Below are 16,992 nucleotides of genomic sequence, written 5' to 3' on the forward strand. Positions count from 1 at the left end.
TTCTCTTCCTGTGCCCCTCAATCTGCTCCAGAGGGGGAATCTCTAGAACAGATTGGGAGAGTGGAGAGAAGTTATTGTCTCATTTGGACTTTTGTTCTTGATAGAACAACAGGGCTGCTTGCCATAAAAGCAAAACAACAAAAATGGAGGAGGATTGTATCTCCATAGTGGGTTTCACTGCAGGCTCAATGTTAAACAAAATAATAATAATAATAATAATAAAACTTTATTTTTACCCCACCCTTTTCCAATAGGACTCAGAGCGGCTTACAACTAAAAACAACATCATTAAAACATACAGAGTATATTATTAAAAAAGAATTAAACTATAAGGGAAAATTACAAACTATAAAAGTTAAAACAGCGAACAATTTAAAATAATAATCATATAATATGATCACCAAGCCTATAAGACATTAATCCTGGTCGTTCTCTGTCCCAAATGCCCGCTGAAATAAAACAGTCTTTACTTGTCGCCGAAAAGACGGCAAGGAGGGAGCTGTTCATACCTCACTCGGGAGGGAGTTCCACAACCTAGGGGCGACCACCGAAAAGGCCCTATCTCGTGTCCACGTCAAATGTGCTTGTGAAGGTGTAGGGAACACAAGAAGGGCCTCACCTAAAGATCTCAAGTCCCAGGCAGGTTCATGTAGGGAGATGCGATCTGTCAAATAGTCTGGACCTGAGCCGTATAGGGCTTTGTAGGTCAAAACCAGCACTTTGAATTGTGACCAGAAACAAATTGGCAGCCAGTGGAGCTGTTGTAACAGGGGAGTTGTATGGTCCCTGTAACCAGCCCGTTAGTACTCTGGCTGCAGCTCTTTGTACCAATTTAAGTTTCCAAACAGTCTTCAAAGGCAGCCCCATGTAGAGTGCATTACAATAGTCTAAGCGGGATGTGACCAAGGCATGCATCACCCTGGTCAGATCAGGCAGGATGAAAGAAAAGGAAGTGGAGAGAAGACATTAGTGGCAAGATGAAAGTCTCATCTGAAATATGTTTGAAAGGGTCTGTGCCATCCTTCTCCAACCTGGTGCCCTCCAGACAGGCCAGGCAACAGCAGTTGCGTCCACCTCAGGCACTGGCCTGAGCCACTCCCAGCTGGGCGCCTGGAGCCCTTTCAACGCTGGCGTTGGCGTTGCTACTTTCAAATGGTACCTGTAGTCCAACACATCTGGAGGGCATCAGGTTGGGGAAGGCAGGTTTAGGTAGGGCGCATCGATATCCGCTTAGAACCGGGCTGCACCACGTATTAGTTCGAAGTTCGTTTATCCCTCCCGAGACAGAGAGGTCAGGAGCAATGCGGTAGCCCTAATATCAGCGATGTTGGAGGTCACTAATGCATAGGGTCGCCACAAGTCTTAATCGACTTGAAGGCACACAACAACAACAACATAGAAGCCGCTCTGAGCAGATAGAGGAGCAGCCATCAAGGACTCCGGCCTCGCCTGTATCGGGGGAAAGGAGGCTCTTGCCTCGTGCTCGCGGTTTCCGAGGAACGCCTCCGTTTCCAGCCGTCAAGAACACCGTCGACCTCGCAACCCCGCTCTTCCCGTAGACCGCGCTTAACCCAAGGGAAGACATGCAGAGCGCCACTGGAGCCCGCTCCTCCCTCTCCACCAAAGAAGCGCTGACCGCCCCTTCCTTTTCATCGCCCCGGCCGCAGTCTGGCCCCGCCCAGGCTGCTTCCCTGGGCAACGCCGAGACGCTCACGGCGGCCAGCATGGCGGCGAAGGACAAAGACAAGGCGAAGGAGCGAGAAAGCGTATCAGCGCAGGTAGGAGGCACCGCACCAGACCCCAAACTTGCCTCACCCCCCAGGGCCCAGGGCTGCCTCCCCTGCTCAAACTTGACATCTTTGGGCCGAGCCCCATCTTCATTCTCTCCAGGCCTGCTTAATAAATATCAGGCTTCACTTCTCTTCTCCCTAAGTTGGGCTTTTAAAGGCTTTTTGTTTGACCTAATGCTCTGTTCCCCCCTGCCGTAAAATGGTTTCTTCCTTCCAGTACAGAGGGCTGTGGTAAGGCTCAAATACCTGTTTTTAAGACTAATAATAATGCTGGTGATAAGTAGGAGGATAATAATTGTATTAGCATTATGATCATAATATTTTATATTATAATCCAATGTTATATATATATATTATAGTATATTATACATATTATATATTATAGCAATATATTATATTATAATATATATAAATATATGAAGGATGATAATTTATATAGTAATAATGATAATAATTTGAAAGTGTGATACTATAAAATATTATTTGTTTGTGAGTTACATGTGAATGGCCCTTTCGTTCATTATGGGATGCTGTATTGTTCTGTATTGTCGTTATATAAATGAATATTTCTTAAAGTCAAGAGCATTAATTTAAAAAAACTAGAATGAAAATGCAATAATTTCAGCAAAGTCTCTAAAACAACAGGATAAAAACAGCATGATTTGAAACATCTTCACGGGGTAAGAAGCCAAGAACATAAAAATGTCTTTGTCTTGGAAAAGTTATTAAAGTAGGTGCTAAGGTCAGCAGCAGCAGGAGAGTGTTCCAGAAATGGCTCACCACAACAGAGAAGGTCCTTTCCCCAGTCACCACCTGCTTTACCTCAGATGGCAGAAGCACCTGGAGGAATGCCTCTGAAGATGATCTGAGTGCATTGGCGGGTTGATACGGAATAATAACGGTTAGCATTTATGTGGCCCTTCAAAGTTATGGTTTGTCATGCAACTGCTAAAGAAACAGGAGCCTTGCTAGCAAAAGAATGGCAACCAAGATTCAAATGCAATCCCATTATGACATAGCTGATGACATAGCTCCCTTTCAGCCTTCCACGCTATCATTTCCTTCACTGCCCCCCATCCCCAGGCATATTCTGTCCTCTGCTGAAGCTGATCAATGTTACAAGAAGACCTTTTTCATTTCACCAGGATGCCTCTCTCTCCAGGTTCTGATGAAGCTGGCAGTAGTGGTGGAGAAACTATAAGGTTCATCAGTTTTTTCCTTTTATGATGGCATATCTGTGTATCACCAATAGCGTACATCATAATATTTAAATTAATAAAATTGCCATGACTTTCCCTCACCTTGTTAGTTTCACTGAACTCCAGAAAAAGGGAGAGAGAAGGAAATTAGCATCTGTAGCTCAGGGTTTCCCCTGATATTATTACAATGGAGGGTGGCGGGGAAGCAGTAAAGAAATAGTGTCAGATGTCTTCTGTCATAGTAAAAGAGGATGAATCGGAGAGCCACGTTACACCTGTTAGTTGTGACCAAAGTGACACTTGCAAAGACAGAGAAAAGTTAAAATATGAAAAAGCCATTCACAAATTTGTATGGGGCTGGGGGAGAATGGTGTGTGGAAAACTAAAAATTCACGTTGTGTACATGTGACACAAAAATGCAGAAAGAAATGCGGAAATGCTACATGACCATCAATTGGCTACCTGACCATTGATTGATTTAAAAACCAGATGGGAGCACATTTAATACTGCATTTCTGTGTTTCACACATGCATACCAAGAATGGAAAGATTCCCAAAAGTGCTTTACGCAGATTATGTGGAATGTATGAAAAGAGTACAGTTAGGAAGAAAAATGGAAGTAAGCTCTAATTGCGAAACAAACAAACCAACAAAAACAAATGTAAGTCATGGAGTACCAACCCAGTTGGACTCCTACTTGCAGGACTTTCCCTTTGCAGGACCCCCTGCAGCCTCCCACTCCCAAAATCTGCTCTAGAGGGTTGGAGGGACCCTCTGGAGCAGATTGAGGGCCACGGTGGGCTGCAAGGGGCAGGAGAGGGCAGGGGAAGTACTGCTGTGTCTGCTGGTGCAACATTGGCTCTCACCCATAATACAAAGGCTGTCTCTGTTCTTAGAAGACATCTATCCATTTGAAAGCTTGGGCAAAATCTTTTATCAATAAAAATTGTTCTACAGTAGGGCCCCGCTTACCGGCGTTCCGCTAATGCGGCGGCTTTAATTCCCCTTTTTAAAGCCGATTTTTGCGATTTTGTGGCATTTTGGCGGCATTTTCGCATGATGCGCCCCATTATAATCAATGGGGTTCTGCTTTACGGCGGGGGTCCGGAACGGAACCTGCCATATAAGCGGGGTCCACCTGTACTGAGATAGATTTACTTTTTCCCCATAAAATCCAAGGATCTGCTTCAAAAGGTACAGGGGTGTAGTCGTCCAGGGTCTCAGGGGCTCTTAGACCCTTTACTTTTTTGGGAGCAGAGTCCCAGCAGGGTTGCCATGTCTCCCGCATTCTATGAGCCAATCAGCATGAAAAGAGAATGTGTTAGCCACTAATAAGAGTCTTCTAGCACGCTTCCTTGACCTTTCCTGCTGATTGGAGCCAATCAAAGTGAAAGGTCAGTCAGCCACTGAGAAGACTCTTCTCAGTAGTTAACACACTCCCCTTTCGTGCCAATTGGCTCCTAAGGACATCTGTTGTTGTGAAAGAAGGCATTAAACAAGGATAGAGACACAGAAAGCAATATGCAAACCTGGCCAGGTTATTCTATAATATTAGGTTGTATAATCTTAGAAGGGGTGTGGCTGTGAGGTGGTGTACCTCTGACTATCATGAAGGGACCCTGCACTTCTGAATTTGCTACTACACTACTGAAAAGGTGACTGCAGAAAATCACCTCTGAGCACAAAAGCAGTGTTGTGTCTTTACTTCAATGGCATGCCTGTTTTTCCTGGATTTTCTCCATTCACCCAGATTCTGATATGCCTAATAAATCTATGTTCTCTCTTAATATCATGCATTCCCATTCCCGTGTTTTGGATTGTTCTAGTATGGGCATATAAGTGCCTGTACATTGTGTCCCTCTCCAAATTGTCTTTTCATGTGCAATTTCTCTTAACAATTCTTGGGTCCTTTCTTTCTGTATGCTCGTTGCCAAGTTTTACTCTATTGCCACTTTGATGACTAGAAATATTTACACCATCATCCCTAAAAGATGAATTGTCCTGAACCAAATGTTCCACAGCTCCTGTCAGCATTCTCCCAGAAATAAGTTTAAAAGCTGTTCTGTGGCCTTTTTTATGTTCAGCACCAATCGTCTGACTAATGAGTAGAGTCCAGGAACCTGTAAAAGGCAAGAAGATTTCATTTAAAAAGTGAAATGGGGGAAATAAAAAAGAGTACATATTTTGGCAATAAGGCAAAGTAAAAAAGGAATTTGGGGGAGTGTGTTGCTAAAAAAAACCTTAAGACAAAATTTAAAAAGTTTAAATACATCAGCATCTGGAAACCAGCCTCGGAGGTGGTTGAATTCTTAAACAACGTAGGTATGAAAGAATTACTAAAGAAAGCTAGGTAGATATTCAGAGAAGAATACTTCACTGTTAAAATATTGAATAGGCACTTGAACTACTTTTTTCAATTAGGGTGTTTGAGAAACTAAGCTAAATAAAGGTGGCAAGAGTTTAATTTTTAGGGCTAATTATAACAAATAAAAATTAACATATGCACAGGGCTGAGTAACATGCATCTTTATTTATTTATTTATTTATTGCATTCATATCCCACCTTTATTTCATCAGAAAACCCAAGATGATATATATAGTAGGGCCCCATTCATATGGCTGGTTAGGTTCCAGACCTCCCCCCAGAAAAGCAAAAATTGCTGAAAAGTGGAACATAGCCTTTTTTAAAAATTGCGAATGCCTAATAACATGTTTACACAATACACAATAGAGCTAGGCCTAAAAAACCATACGAAAGTAAAATGAATACAGTATACAGTATACACATTGCTTACCTTAAAATATCTGAGTGTTGGCTGCAGCGCTTCTATCCTTGCCGGGTCTCCTGGCCACGGCGCTGAGGAGCAGGTTGGGGCTGATGCAGGTGTTATTCCTGCGCACGCAAAGGTTAGCGAAGGAGCTTCCTTGGACTGTGATTCTCCACACCACTGCTTCCAGCTCCAGCAGCTCGGCGAAGGGAGGGAGTCACTCTTTCTGGCGGCGATAGCTATGAAAGAGGCGAAGGAGCCTTTGGTGATCAGCCTCTGGGTAAAGAAATGCTTCGCATTGTCCGCCCGGAGCATGCAGGACAGGGGCCGCTCCACGTAGTTGGTGTTGCAGCTGGGGGGCATCACTGCCTTTCAGCCTTTAGGGCTGTGGGGCCGGCTGGCTGTCCGTTGGGTGGCAAGCCTCCATTGCCCCTGGAGCTGGCACATTTTCATCATCTGACTCCAAGTCAACCAAGTCTCCATCATCTGACTCATCAACGAATCTTATTCATTTTGATGGTGGAGACTTGGATGAAGCTCTTGCTGTTGATGTTGAAGATTGTTCAAGGCAAGCTGTTGCTGTCAAAGGCTGCGATGGTACTTTCTTAAAGTAGGAAAGCGATCAACTTTGCCTCATGAATTCCCATCTCCTTTCCCTTAGAATTTCCTTATCGCATGCAATACCGCGTAGAAGGCTTGCATTCACTTTAGAACTTCTTTCGAAATTTGGATCAATACTCTCAAAAACTGCCATCGTTTCTACACATAGCTTCCTCCAATTCCTTGGTTGTCATTTCTCTAGGCACAGCAGGACTATCATCAGGATGGGACTCCTCTTCGCGAAATGTCCTTCTTTGCTGTTCAATCAGAAGATGATCTTTGTTAGTGTCTCGTCATGAGATACAAGCAATTCTGCCACATCCTCAGGCTCGACTTCCAATTCTAATTCCCTTGCCATTTCCACAACATTTGTAGTGACTTCCTCCACTGGATTCTCCAAGCCTTCAAAATGGTCCATAAGTGTGGGAATTAGCTTCTTCCAAACACCTTTCAATGTTGTTTCTTTAACTTCCTCCCATGCATCTCTAATAGTTTTTATACCATCCAAAATCGTGAAGCCTTTCCAAAATGCTTTTAATTTATTTTCTCTTTGCCCAGCTACTGTATCTCTGTCTAAGGCTTTTATAACCTTAGCAAAAGTTCTTCTTAGGTAATAGGATTTAAACACTGCAATTACACCTTGGTCCATAGGTTGCAGTGATGAAGTTGTATTTGCAGGTAGAAAAATAACATTTTATCTCCTTGTACAAACCAATTAGAGCTCGTAGGATGGCCAGGGGCATTGTCTGCAAGAAGTAAAATCTTAAAAGGAATGTTCTTTTCCTTGCAGTAAGCCTCACCTGTAGGCTTAAAATAGTCTGTGAACCAATTTGAATAAAGATGGCCAGTCATCCAAGCTTTTGAATTGGATTTATAATAAACAGGGAGGCTAGCTTTTGCATAGTTCTTTAGGGCTCTAGGATTTTCTGAGTGATAAATCATCATAGGTTTTAACTTGCAATCACCAGCTGCATTAGCCCCTAACAAGAGAGTTAGCCTGTCTTTTGCAGCTTTGAAGCCAGGCATTCACTTCTCTTTAGCAATAAAAGTCCTAGACAGCATCTTCTTCCAATACAGGGCCGTTTCATCCACATTGAAAATCTGCTGCTTAGTATATCCACCATCTTCGTTGATCTTTGAAAGCTCACGTGGATAACTTTCTGCAGCTGCTGCATCAGCACTAGCTGCTTCACTCTGCACTTTGATGTTGTGGAGACGGCTTCTTTCCTTAAACCTATTAAACCAGCCTCTGCTAGCTTCAAATTTATCCTCAGCAGCTTTCTCACCTCTCTCAGTCTTCATAGCATTGAAGAGACTTAGGGCCTTGCCCTGGATGATGGCTCGGCTTAAAGGCACATTGTGACTGGTTTGATCTTCAATCCACGCCACTAAAAGTTTTTCCATGTCAGCAATAAGGCTATCACTTTTTCTTATAACTAAAGTTATAATTTCCTTCAACACTTTCTCCTTAGCGTTCGCAATTGTACTAACTGGCGAGCCAAACCTAGCTTACAGCCTATCTCAGCCACAGACATGCCTTGCTCACTTAGTTTAATCATTTCTAACTTGGCATTTAAAGTAAGAGGCTTACGACTCCTTTTTTATCACTAGTACTACACATAGATGCCATTGTAATTAATATTATATACTTTTATATATAATATATTATATTTATATATTATACATATATATTTATATACTGTACAGTATATATTAATAGTATTGTAAAATATAATAACCATAACCTTTGAAAGTTTGGAAAACTGCCAGAATACAGAGACACGCAGAGTGCACAAATGTTGTAAACAGACTGAATCGCCGACAATAAAATGGTGCCCGACTCCTTCTCGGACTCAGCTGCTGAGTGCGTCATCAGAGCTTGGAAAAGTTACTTTTTAGAACTACAACTCCCATCACCCCAACTAGTTTTAAAAAGTAACTTTTCCAAGCTCTGCACGTCATGCTGCAAAAACGCCAAAAAAGCGGAACAAGCGCCGAACATAATGAACATGGATATAATTCAAAACCACCATATCGGCGGAACGCTGAAAAGCGGGGCCCTACTGTATGTGGTTCCAAGTGATCTCCCATCCAGACATTGACCAAACCTCTGCCTAGATTCAGCAAGGTGATGGCCTCGTGCCGTCAGACCATACCCTGAGCATCTTAAAATTGAAATTGCTGATATCTTATAAAAAATGATATGTTATTTTTTCAGAATACTTATATCCCACTTTATAGCCCCAAAAGGCACTCAAAGTGGCTTCCAAAAGATTCTCGCAATAAAAATTACATTCAAGCCTGTTACCAGGAAGAGAAATAGCACGGTGCTCCTATGGTGCCAGGATTATTCAGGCAATATTTCCTTGCATCATCTTTAGTCTTCCTGGTCTTGCTCTTCATCTTTTGCCTACTAGGCAGCAGAACCTACTGATGTCCTCTGTGGCAAGGGAGTGGGGCGGAGCAGCTGGATCTCACTCAGGCCATGATGGAGGGGTCTTCCCTTATTGGCAGTTGGTGGTTGGCCAGGGAATGGGGCTGAGCAGCTGGATCTCGCTCAGCTCTTGATGGATATTTCTCACTAAAATTGGCCTTCTTATTGGAGGATTTGAATGCAATGAATATAGATAGCCGTTTTAAAAAAAGCAATCTGGGAGGAATAAGGAAATTAGAGGTCTGCTGGAGTTCGATTCCAACAAAAGGAGGAAGTCGAATCTCCGGTAAAAGGGGTAGAGGTTCACTCAGCCTTCCATCCATCCGTAGTCGGTAAAATGAGTACCTGGAATATGCTGGGGGGTAAAGAAAGGCCGGGGACGGAACTGGCAATCCCACCCCATACATACGGTCTGCCTAGTAAACGTCGCAAGACGTAACCCTAAGAGTCGGAAACGACTCACACTACAAGTGCGGGGACACCTTTACCTTTTTATCCTACTGTCTGTTCCAGGTAAATTGATGGAAAGCATAATTATAGCTAGAATTAAACATAGGAAAAACAAAGTTTGCTGAGAAAGAATCATCACGGCTCCTGAAAAGGGAAGTTCTGTCTTACCAGCTTTTGGGAGTTCTTTAAAATTGTCTTCAAATACATAAATATGGGTTTTCTAGTGCATATTCTATATTTGGGTATCCAAAATTCTTTTTGCAAAGCCCTTCACTAAAGGCTCCTGACTTGAGTAAACTTAGCAGTCATGGGGTAAGAAAACAGGTTTTCCTATGGATTGGTAACTGGTTAAATAATAGGAAACAGAGATTAGAGTATACAAACATTTCTCACAATGAAGAGCAGTAAGAAGTGAGATTCACCAGCGATCTGGGCGGCTGCTATTGGATACAAAAAACTGGATTTTATAGGAACTTGGTCTTCCCCAGTAGAACTTTATATTACTTTCCACCAATTTGCTGAGGATAGATATTATAGATATTTGCCAAGGATAGATAGAGACTGAATCTGCCCAAATTTTGACAAAAAATTGTCAGGAAATACGGAAAACTAAACAGTGGCCCACAGACTGGAAGCGTTCAATATATATCCCAATTCCAAAGAAAGGGGATCCCAGGGAATGCAGTAATTATCAAACTATTGCCTTAATATCCCATGCAAGTAATGCTCAAGATTATACAACAAAGGCTCTTACCATATATGGAGCAAGAAATGCCAGACGTCCAAGCTGGATTTAGAAAGGGAAGAGGCACCAGAGATCATATCACAAACATACGTTGGATAATGGAATGGAGCAAGGAATTTCAGAAGAATATCACCCTGTGCTTTATAGATTACAGCAAAGCCTTTGACTGTGTAGACCATGAAAAACTATGGAATGCTTTAAAAGAAATGGGGGTGCCACAGCATCTCACTGTCCTGATGCGCACCCTATACTCTGGACAAGAGCCTACTGTAGGGACAAAATATGGAGAAACCGATTAGGTCCCAATAGAAAAGGGTGTGAGACAGGGGTGTATTTTATCACCATATTTGTTTAATCTGTATGCATAACATATACGGAAAGCAGGATTGGACCAAGATGAAGGAGGTGTGAAAATTGGAGGGAGAAATATCAATAATTTAAGATATGCAGATAATATCATACTATTAGCAGAAACCAGTAATGATTTGAAACGAATGCTGATGAAAGTTAAAGAGGAAAGCACAAAAGCAGGACTACAGCTGAACGTCAAGAAGACGAAAGTAATGACAACAGAAGATTTATGTAACTTTAAAGGTGACAATGAGGACATTGAACTTTTCAAGGATTATCAATACCTCAGCACAGTCATTAATCAAAATGGAGACAATAGTCAAGAAATCAGAAGGCGGCTAGGCCTGGGAAGGGCAGCTGTGAGAGAACTAGAAAAGGTCCTCAAATGCAAAGATGTATCACTGAACACCAAAGTCAGGATCATCCAGACCATGGTATTCCCAATTTCCATGTATGGATGTGAAAGTTGGACAGTGAAAAAAGCAGATAAGAGAAAAATCAACCCATTTGAAATGTGGTGTTGGAGGACAGCTTTGTGCATACCATAGATCGTGAAAAAGACAAATAGTTGGGTGTTAGAACAAATTTAACCAGAACTGTCACTAGAAGCCAAAATGATGAAACTGAGGTTATTGTACTTTGGACACATCATGAGAAGACATGATTCACTAGAAAAGACAATGATGCTGGGAAAAACAGAAGGGAGTAGAAAAAGAGGAAGGCCAAACGAAATGGATTGATTCCATAAAGGAAGCCACAGACCTGAACTTACAAGATCTGAACAGGGTGTTTCATGACAGATACTCTTGGAGGTCACTGATTCATAGGGTCGCCATAAGTCATAATCGACTTGAAGGCACATAACAACAGATATTAGGGTAATTGTAGCATCAGAAATGTTGCTGGCAAGCGTACTAAAACCTCAGAAGTCCCAAACATGGCAGTCAATTGCCCTGATCCAGCAATTGCTTATGAACATCTCCCCCACTGAAATGAATCAGAATCTTTCGGTGTGGAAGAGATCAATTAGCACATTTAAGTGTACATGGATCTCTGGACTGGGGCAACCAGCTACAATTGATAACCCAGCAATTCGGTGTTCAGTGAGGCTGCTCTAGAGGTAATGATTTTGGATGTAAAACTGATGCAAAAAAATAGGCTTTTCACTTCTTTTTGTTAATAAGATATGAATTAATAATAGTGGTATTTGGTCTTCAGTACAATTAACAGTAAGTTTAGGTTGCAGTGCATTTCATAAATTATTATTCTGCAGAGTGATTTACAAGCCATGCTTTCTTTTCGTCTGCTTGTTTTAATTGCTTGTAATTCTAAGCACTGGCAGGCGAGGGGGGGGCCTTCCTCCTTGAATTGACTTTGTCTTGTTGGACATGACTTATTTCTAGTTTGAGTGGGATTGTAAATCAACACAGCTATTTCTGGTGTGCTTCCTTATTTAAGAAATAGAACAGCTCAAAAATAGATGCTATTGAATTTTACCTGCCTGGTGATAACATAGATAATTTGAGGCTTTCAAAAATTAATGTATATTTAGAAACAGTAAGTCTGTATGCTATTATACTGTTTTGTGTAGGGCAAGTGTTGAGTTTCATGTACTTGATAGCTTCTCTAAAAGTGATTGTTACATAAAAATAAACTGATGTGGTATCTGGTACATAAAGAGCATCCAGCCACAGAAGTACTTACTCTTCCCCAACTGTTCTTTCTTTTGAAGAGCAATCTGTTTCTTCCTTGGGTGTGTTACTTGATTTGTCCTAGGATAATTTGATGGATCCAGGTATTAAAACATTAAATAATCTCTGAATGGAGTGTAACATTAGTGTTAAAAATAATGGAAATTTAAATATCAGTGAAATTAGTGGCAAAATACTACTGGGTTGTATCCAGCAAAGTCATCTTTTTAGTGCAAGGACTTGCACTTGTGCAGTGGAACTGAACTTCCCTCTCCTACCCACAGGTACCCCCCAAATCAGCTTCCCCCAACCCTCCAGAGGAGTTGGGGGGCATAGAAAGAGGAACAGAGGGAAACTTCCATTGTGCAAGCAGAAGTCCTTTCACTAAGGGGTGACTTCATTGGGTACAACAATTATTTTATTTATTTATTTATAACTATTTTGTATATTGCTATTTCATTTAAAAACATCAAATCAGTTATATTATTTATAACACTGTGGGTGTAGGAACCTCTGACGTTGGCATGGCAGGGATGTAAGAATTACAAATGTTGCTCTGCCACTGTTACCCTTCGCCCTGCCAACTTTTTGCCTCTGACCATACCTACTTGTCTCTGACTGGCATGCAGTCCTCTGTATGAAATGCCGCCCTAGGGCTGAAAAAGGTTCTTTATCCTTGCTTTATAGATATTGTAGAGTTTGGCCATGCATTTTGAAACCGTAGGCAAAATATTTCAGTGGTTCTCCCAAGAGAAAAAAAATTAAGTGGAGGAAGAAAGACACTAAAGGAAGACAACTTGTAAAGAAGTTGGATGGCTTGTTGCTTCAATATGCAAAAGAAGTTTCCGAGGTTTTCAGCATTGTTCTCTGTTTTATTACCGTCTTGGTGAACGACCTGACAATCTGGTTAGTTGTGAACACCTGACAGTTCCCAGGCCATAGTTTAATAACCCCAGGTTACAGTTTCAAGACTTGATTTGTTATCTGTTATGAGGTAGAATTTTTGCTTTGCAGTATTGCATTCTCTGTTATTTATTTCATTTGCAAATGTAAGACAAATTAATGTTCACTTATCTGCCTGTTACTCCCAAATCAGCTAACTTGGTGTTGGCGGCAGCCATTGTTTCTTTTTATGCTCTGATTTAAGTGAGATACGTAAGATAAAGTATGTTGTGTGTGTGTGAATGCCATTGTAACGTAATGTCATTGGCTTGCTACAGGAAGAGGACAAAATTATTAGTGACGAAGAGGAAATGGCTTGGAAGTTTCTTTCCCTTGCTGAGATTACTCTTCTGTTGGAACAAGATATAATAGGAGTTCAAAGGTAAGTCTGTTAAACTTATCTGTAAATATAGATTGATGTTGTTCTTATCATTATCCTCTGTTCGAGATAATGGGTTGCACAGCTCATATCAGTTCTTGCCAGATTCTTTCCAAAAGACACAGCAATGGAATCCTGTTCTTATTTAGAAGCTTTTGACTTGCAGTCATCCACGCACTCATGCCTTCTTATGTTTGATTGTCATTGTAAGAGAATTTGTCTGGTGTTAGCCTGCTTGTGGGTTTATTTAAGATAGTTGTACATAATCAAAATGAGTAAATTACGTTTCTTAACTTATACCCTGTCTTTCCAAAGCTCTGGACAGCTACCAACATGAAAATGTTACAAACGTTAATTAACACTAACTTAAAGAATCACAGAATAGCAGAATTGGAAGGGGCCTATAAGGCCATCGAGTCCAACCCCTGCTTAATGCAGGGATCTAACTTAAAGCAGGCTATCCAGCTGCCTCTTGAATGCCTCCAGTGTTGGAGAGCCCACCACCTCCCTAGGTCATTGGTTCCATTGTCGTACCGCTCTAACAGTTAGGAAGTTTTTCCTGATGTTCAGTTGAAATCTGGCTTCCTGCAACTTGAGCCCTTTATTCCATGTCCTGCACTCTGGGACGATTGAAAAGAGATCCCAGAGTGGCAACCTTTCAAGTACTTGAAGAGTGCTATCATGTCTCCCCTCAGTCTTCTCTTCTCAAGGTTAAACATGCCCTGTTCTTTCAGTCTCTCCTTATCAGGCTTTGTTTCTAGTTCCCTGATCATCTTTGTTGCCCTCCTCTGAACCTATTCCAGTTTGTCTGCATCCTTCTTAGAGCGGTGTCCAGAACTGGACACAGTACTCAAGATGAGGCCTAACCAGTGCCGAATAGAGGTGAACCAATACTTCACACAATTTGGAAACTATACTTCTGTTAATGCAGCCTAATATAGCATTTGCCTTTTTTGCAGCCACATCACACTGTTAGCTCATATTCAGCATGTGATTAACAACATTTCCAAGATCCTTCTCACATGTAGTATTGCTGAACCAAATATCCCCCATCTTATAATTGTGCATGTGGTTTCTTTTTCCTAGGTGTAGAACTTTGCCCTTATCCTGTTAAATTTCATTCTGTTGTTTTCAGCCCAATGCTCTAGCCTATCAAGAACCTTTTGAATTTTGTTTCTGCCTTCCAAGGTATTAACTGTATCTCCCAATTTGTATCATCTGCAAATCTGATGAGCATTCCCTACACCTCCTCATCCAAGTCATTAATAAAAATGTTAGAGAGCACTGGGCCCAGGACCAAGCCCTGTGGTATTTCGCTCATTACCTTCCCCCCCCCCATTTGAGAAGGAACCATGATAAACACGCTTTTAATATGATTCTGTAGCCAACTGTGGATCCACCTGATAGTTGGTCCATCCAGCCCACATTTAGCTAGCTTGATAATCAGAATATCATAGGGCACTTTGTCAAATCTTTGCTGAAGTTGAGATACATTATGTCCACAGCATTCCAGCAGTCGATGAAGGAGGTTACTCAATCAAAAAAATGAGATACGATTAGTCTGGCAGGATTTGTTCTTGATATATCCATGTTGGCTCAATGCATTGTTTTCAAGATGCTTACAGACTGACCTCTTTATAATCTGCTCCAGAATTTTCCCAAGGATTGATGTCAAGCTGACTGGTATATAGTTCCCAGGTTCCTCCTTTTTGCCCTTTTTGAAGATAGGGACAACGTTTGCTCTCCTCCAGTCATCCCACACTTCACTCATCCTCCACAATTCTGCAAAAGTAGTAGACAGTGGTTCCGAGAGTTCTTAACACAGCCATTTCCTCTAGGATGCAGTTCGTTTCATTGGGCCCTGCAGATTTAAACTCATTCAAAGTGATTAGGTGTTCCTTGACCAATTGTCTATCAGTTTTAAGCTGCAATCCTTCCCCTTCAACTTCATGTTTCCCAGGAGAGTCATAGACCCTCTTTTGGGACCAGTGTGGTGTAGTGGATAGTTGGACTAGGACCTGGGAGACCAGGGTTCAAATCCCCATTCAGCCATGAAGCACACTGGGTGACCTTGGGCCAGTCACTGCCTCTCAGCCCAACCTACCTCACAGGGTTGTTGTGGGGATTAAAATTAGGAGGGGGAGAACCATGTTCGCCACTTTGAGTTCCTTGGAGGAAAAGGGAGATATAAATGCAATAATAAATAAATAAATAAATGGGAATTGTGCACTTCTGCCTTTCCTTTGTCATCTGTTATCATTTTGACATCCTCACTGAGTAGCTGTGTCATTTCTTTCCTCTGTCTTTTACTATGGATGTACCTGAAAGGGGCTTCCCCTCTCCCCAGTGCCCACCCACCCAATCTCCTCCCCTCTGCCTCCTCCTCCTCCCTTCTCTGCCCCTCCCCGTGTCAGTTTCACCTATCCTAAGCATGATCGCACAGAAATAAATCAAAAAGTATGCCAATGATCAAACCCACCCTCCCTTCTCCTCCCTTCTATCCCCGCCCTCTTGCCCCTTCCCTCTCCCTTCCTTTGCCCCTCCCCATCCCCATCCTCCTCCCCTTCTAACCTCCCCCTCCCTCTCCTCCTCCCCCCATGGTCAGTTTTACTTATCTTAAGCATGATTCCACAGGAGTAAATCCCATTGAACTCAATAAGCATGCAAATGATCAAACCTTCCCTCCTCTTTCCTCCCATCACCTCATCACCTCCTTTTGCCCCTCCCCCTTCCTTTGCCCCTCCTCTTCCAATCCCCTCCTTCCCCCTCCCCCTCTTTCTGTTGGATGTTGTATCTGGCGCAAGCAGATGCCCAGGATGCAGAACAGTATAGTGACAGGCTAGATGCCAGTTGAAGCAATGAGCCAGACAAGTAATAAGTTTTAAGAGTCACTTTACTGACAATAGAATATATCACAAGCTCTCTCTCTGTACAAACTCCTCGACCCCCACACCGACTGGCCAGATCTGCTAAGTCTTATAGATAAGGCCAGCTGGTTGCCTTGGATACTTGTCCTTGAGATCTGCACGGACTCTGTGCTTCTTGGCCTTGTAACTCTGAAATACATTCAGGCACTCTTTCTTTGCCAACACCCCCCACCTATTTTTCCATAGCATAAACCTTTATCATTTACATTACATCTTTCATGTTTCTTCTAACTTTTGTTATCACAATTACAGTTACATTTCTTGCAGTCACTTAAATTACATTTCTCCACATGATACATTTCTTTTCTTCAGTTTACATCAGCATCATTTGTAATACAGTTACTCCATTGCAATCTCAGCATCATTTTCATTATATTTCATTACTCTTCATGATTTCCATCATCCCACTTTTTCCAGTTACTGAAGTCTATATGTTTAATGGAATTTATTTTAAATCTAACAGGTGGAATACCTTTTGTTGTTCTCTCTGATCTGCATGGTTGTATTTCTGCCTTAGCGTCTGTGTCTGTGTCAGGCGATTCCTCAGTTTCTCTCTCAGAGCTAGAACTTGATTCACTACTGCTGCCTGTTTCTTCTTGTTTTATTGGTACTGTATCTGCCTGTTCTTGTTCATTACTAACTTCAGTGTTTCCCAACTCCACATATGTTTTCTCTTTCCAATCCTGCTCTATTGCTTGCACGCTTCTGCTTAACAC

At 41.9% G+C, this 16,992-nt stretch overlaps 1 protein-coding gene across 1 annotated transcript in view; it reads left to right on the forward strand.

Annotated features, from left to right (window-relative positions):
* The first annotated feature begins 1,425 nt into the window (after positions 1 to 1,425).
* CABCOCO1 (ciliary associated calcium binding coiled-coil 1) overlaps positions 1,426 to 16,992 on the forward strand; it is a 119,910-nt gene continuing 104,343 nt past the window's right edge. The window contains exons 1-2 of the mRNA XM_061635109.1: positions 1,426 to 1,778; positions 13,249 to 13,352. Of these exons, the coding sequence (XP_061491093.1) occupies positions 1,584 to 1,778; positions 13,249 to 13,352 (299 nt within the window). The 5' untranslated portion in view covers positions 1,426 to 1,583. The remainder of the gene's footprint in view (positions 1,779 to 13,248; positions 13,353 to 16,992) is intronic.

Source organism: Rhineura floridana, chromosome 7 (assembly GCF_030035675.1).
Source record: "Rhineura floridana isolate rRhiFlo1 chromosome 7, rRhiFlo1.hap2, whole genome shotgun sequence".
In the NCBI taxonomy this organism is placed as follows: domain Eukaryota; kingdom Metazoa; phylum Chordata; class Lepidosauria; order Squamata; family Rhineuridae; genus Rhineura; species Rhineura floridana.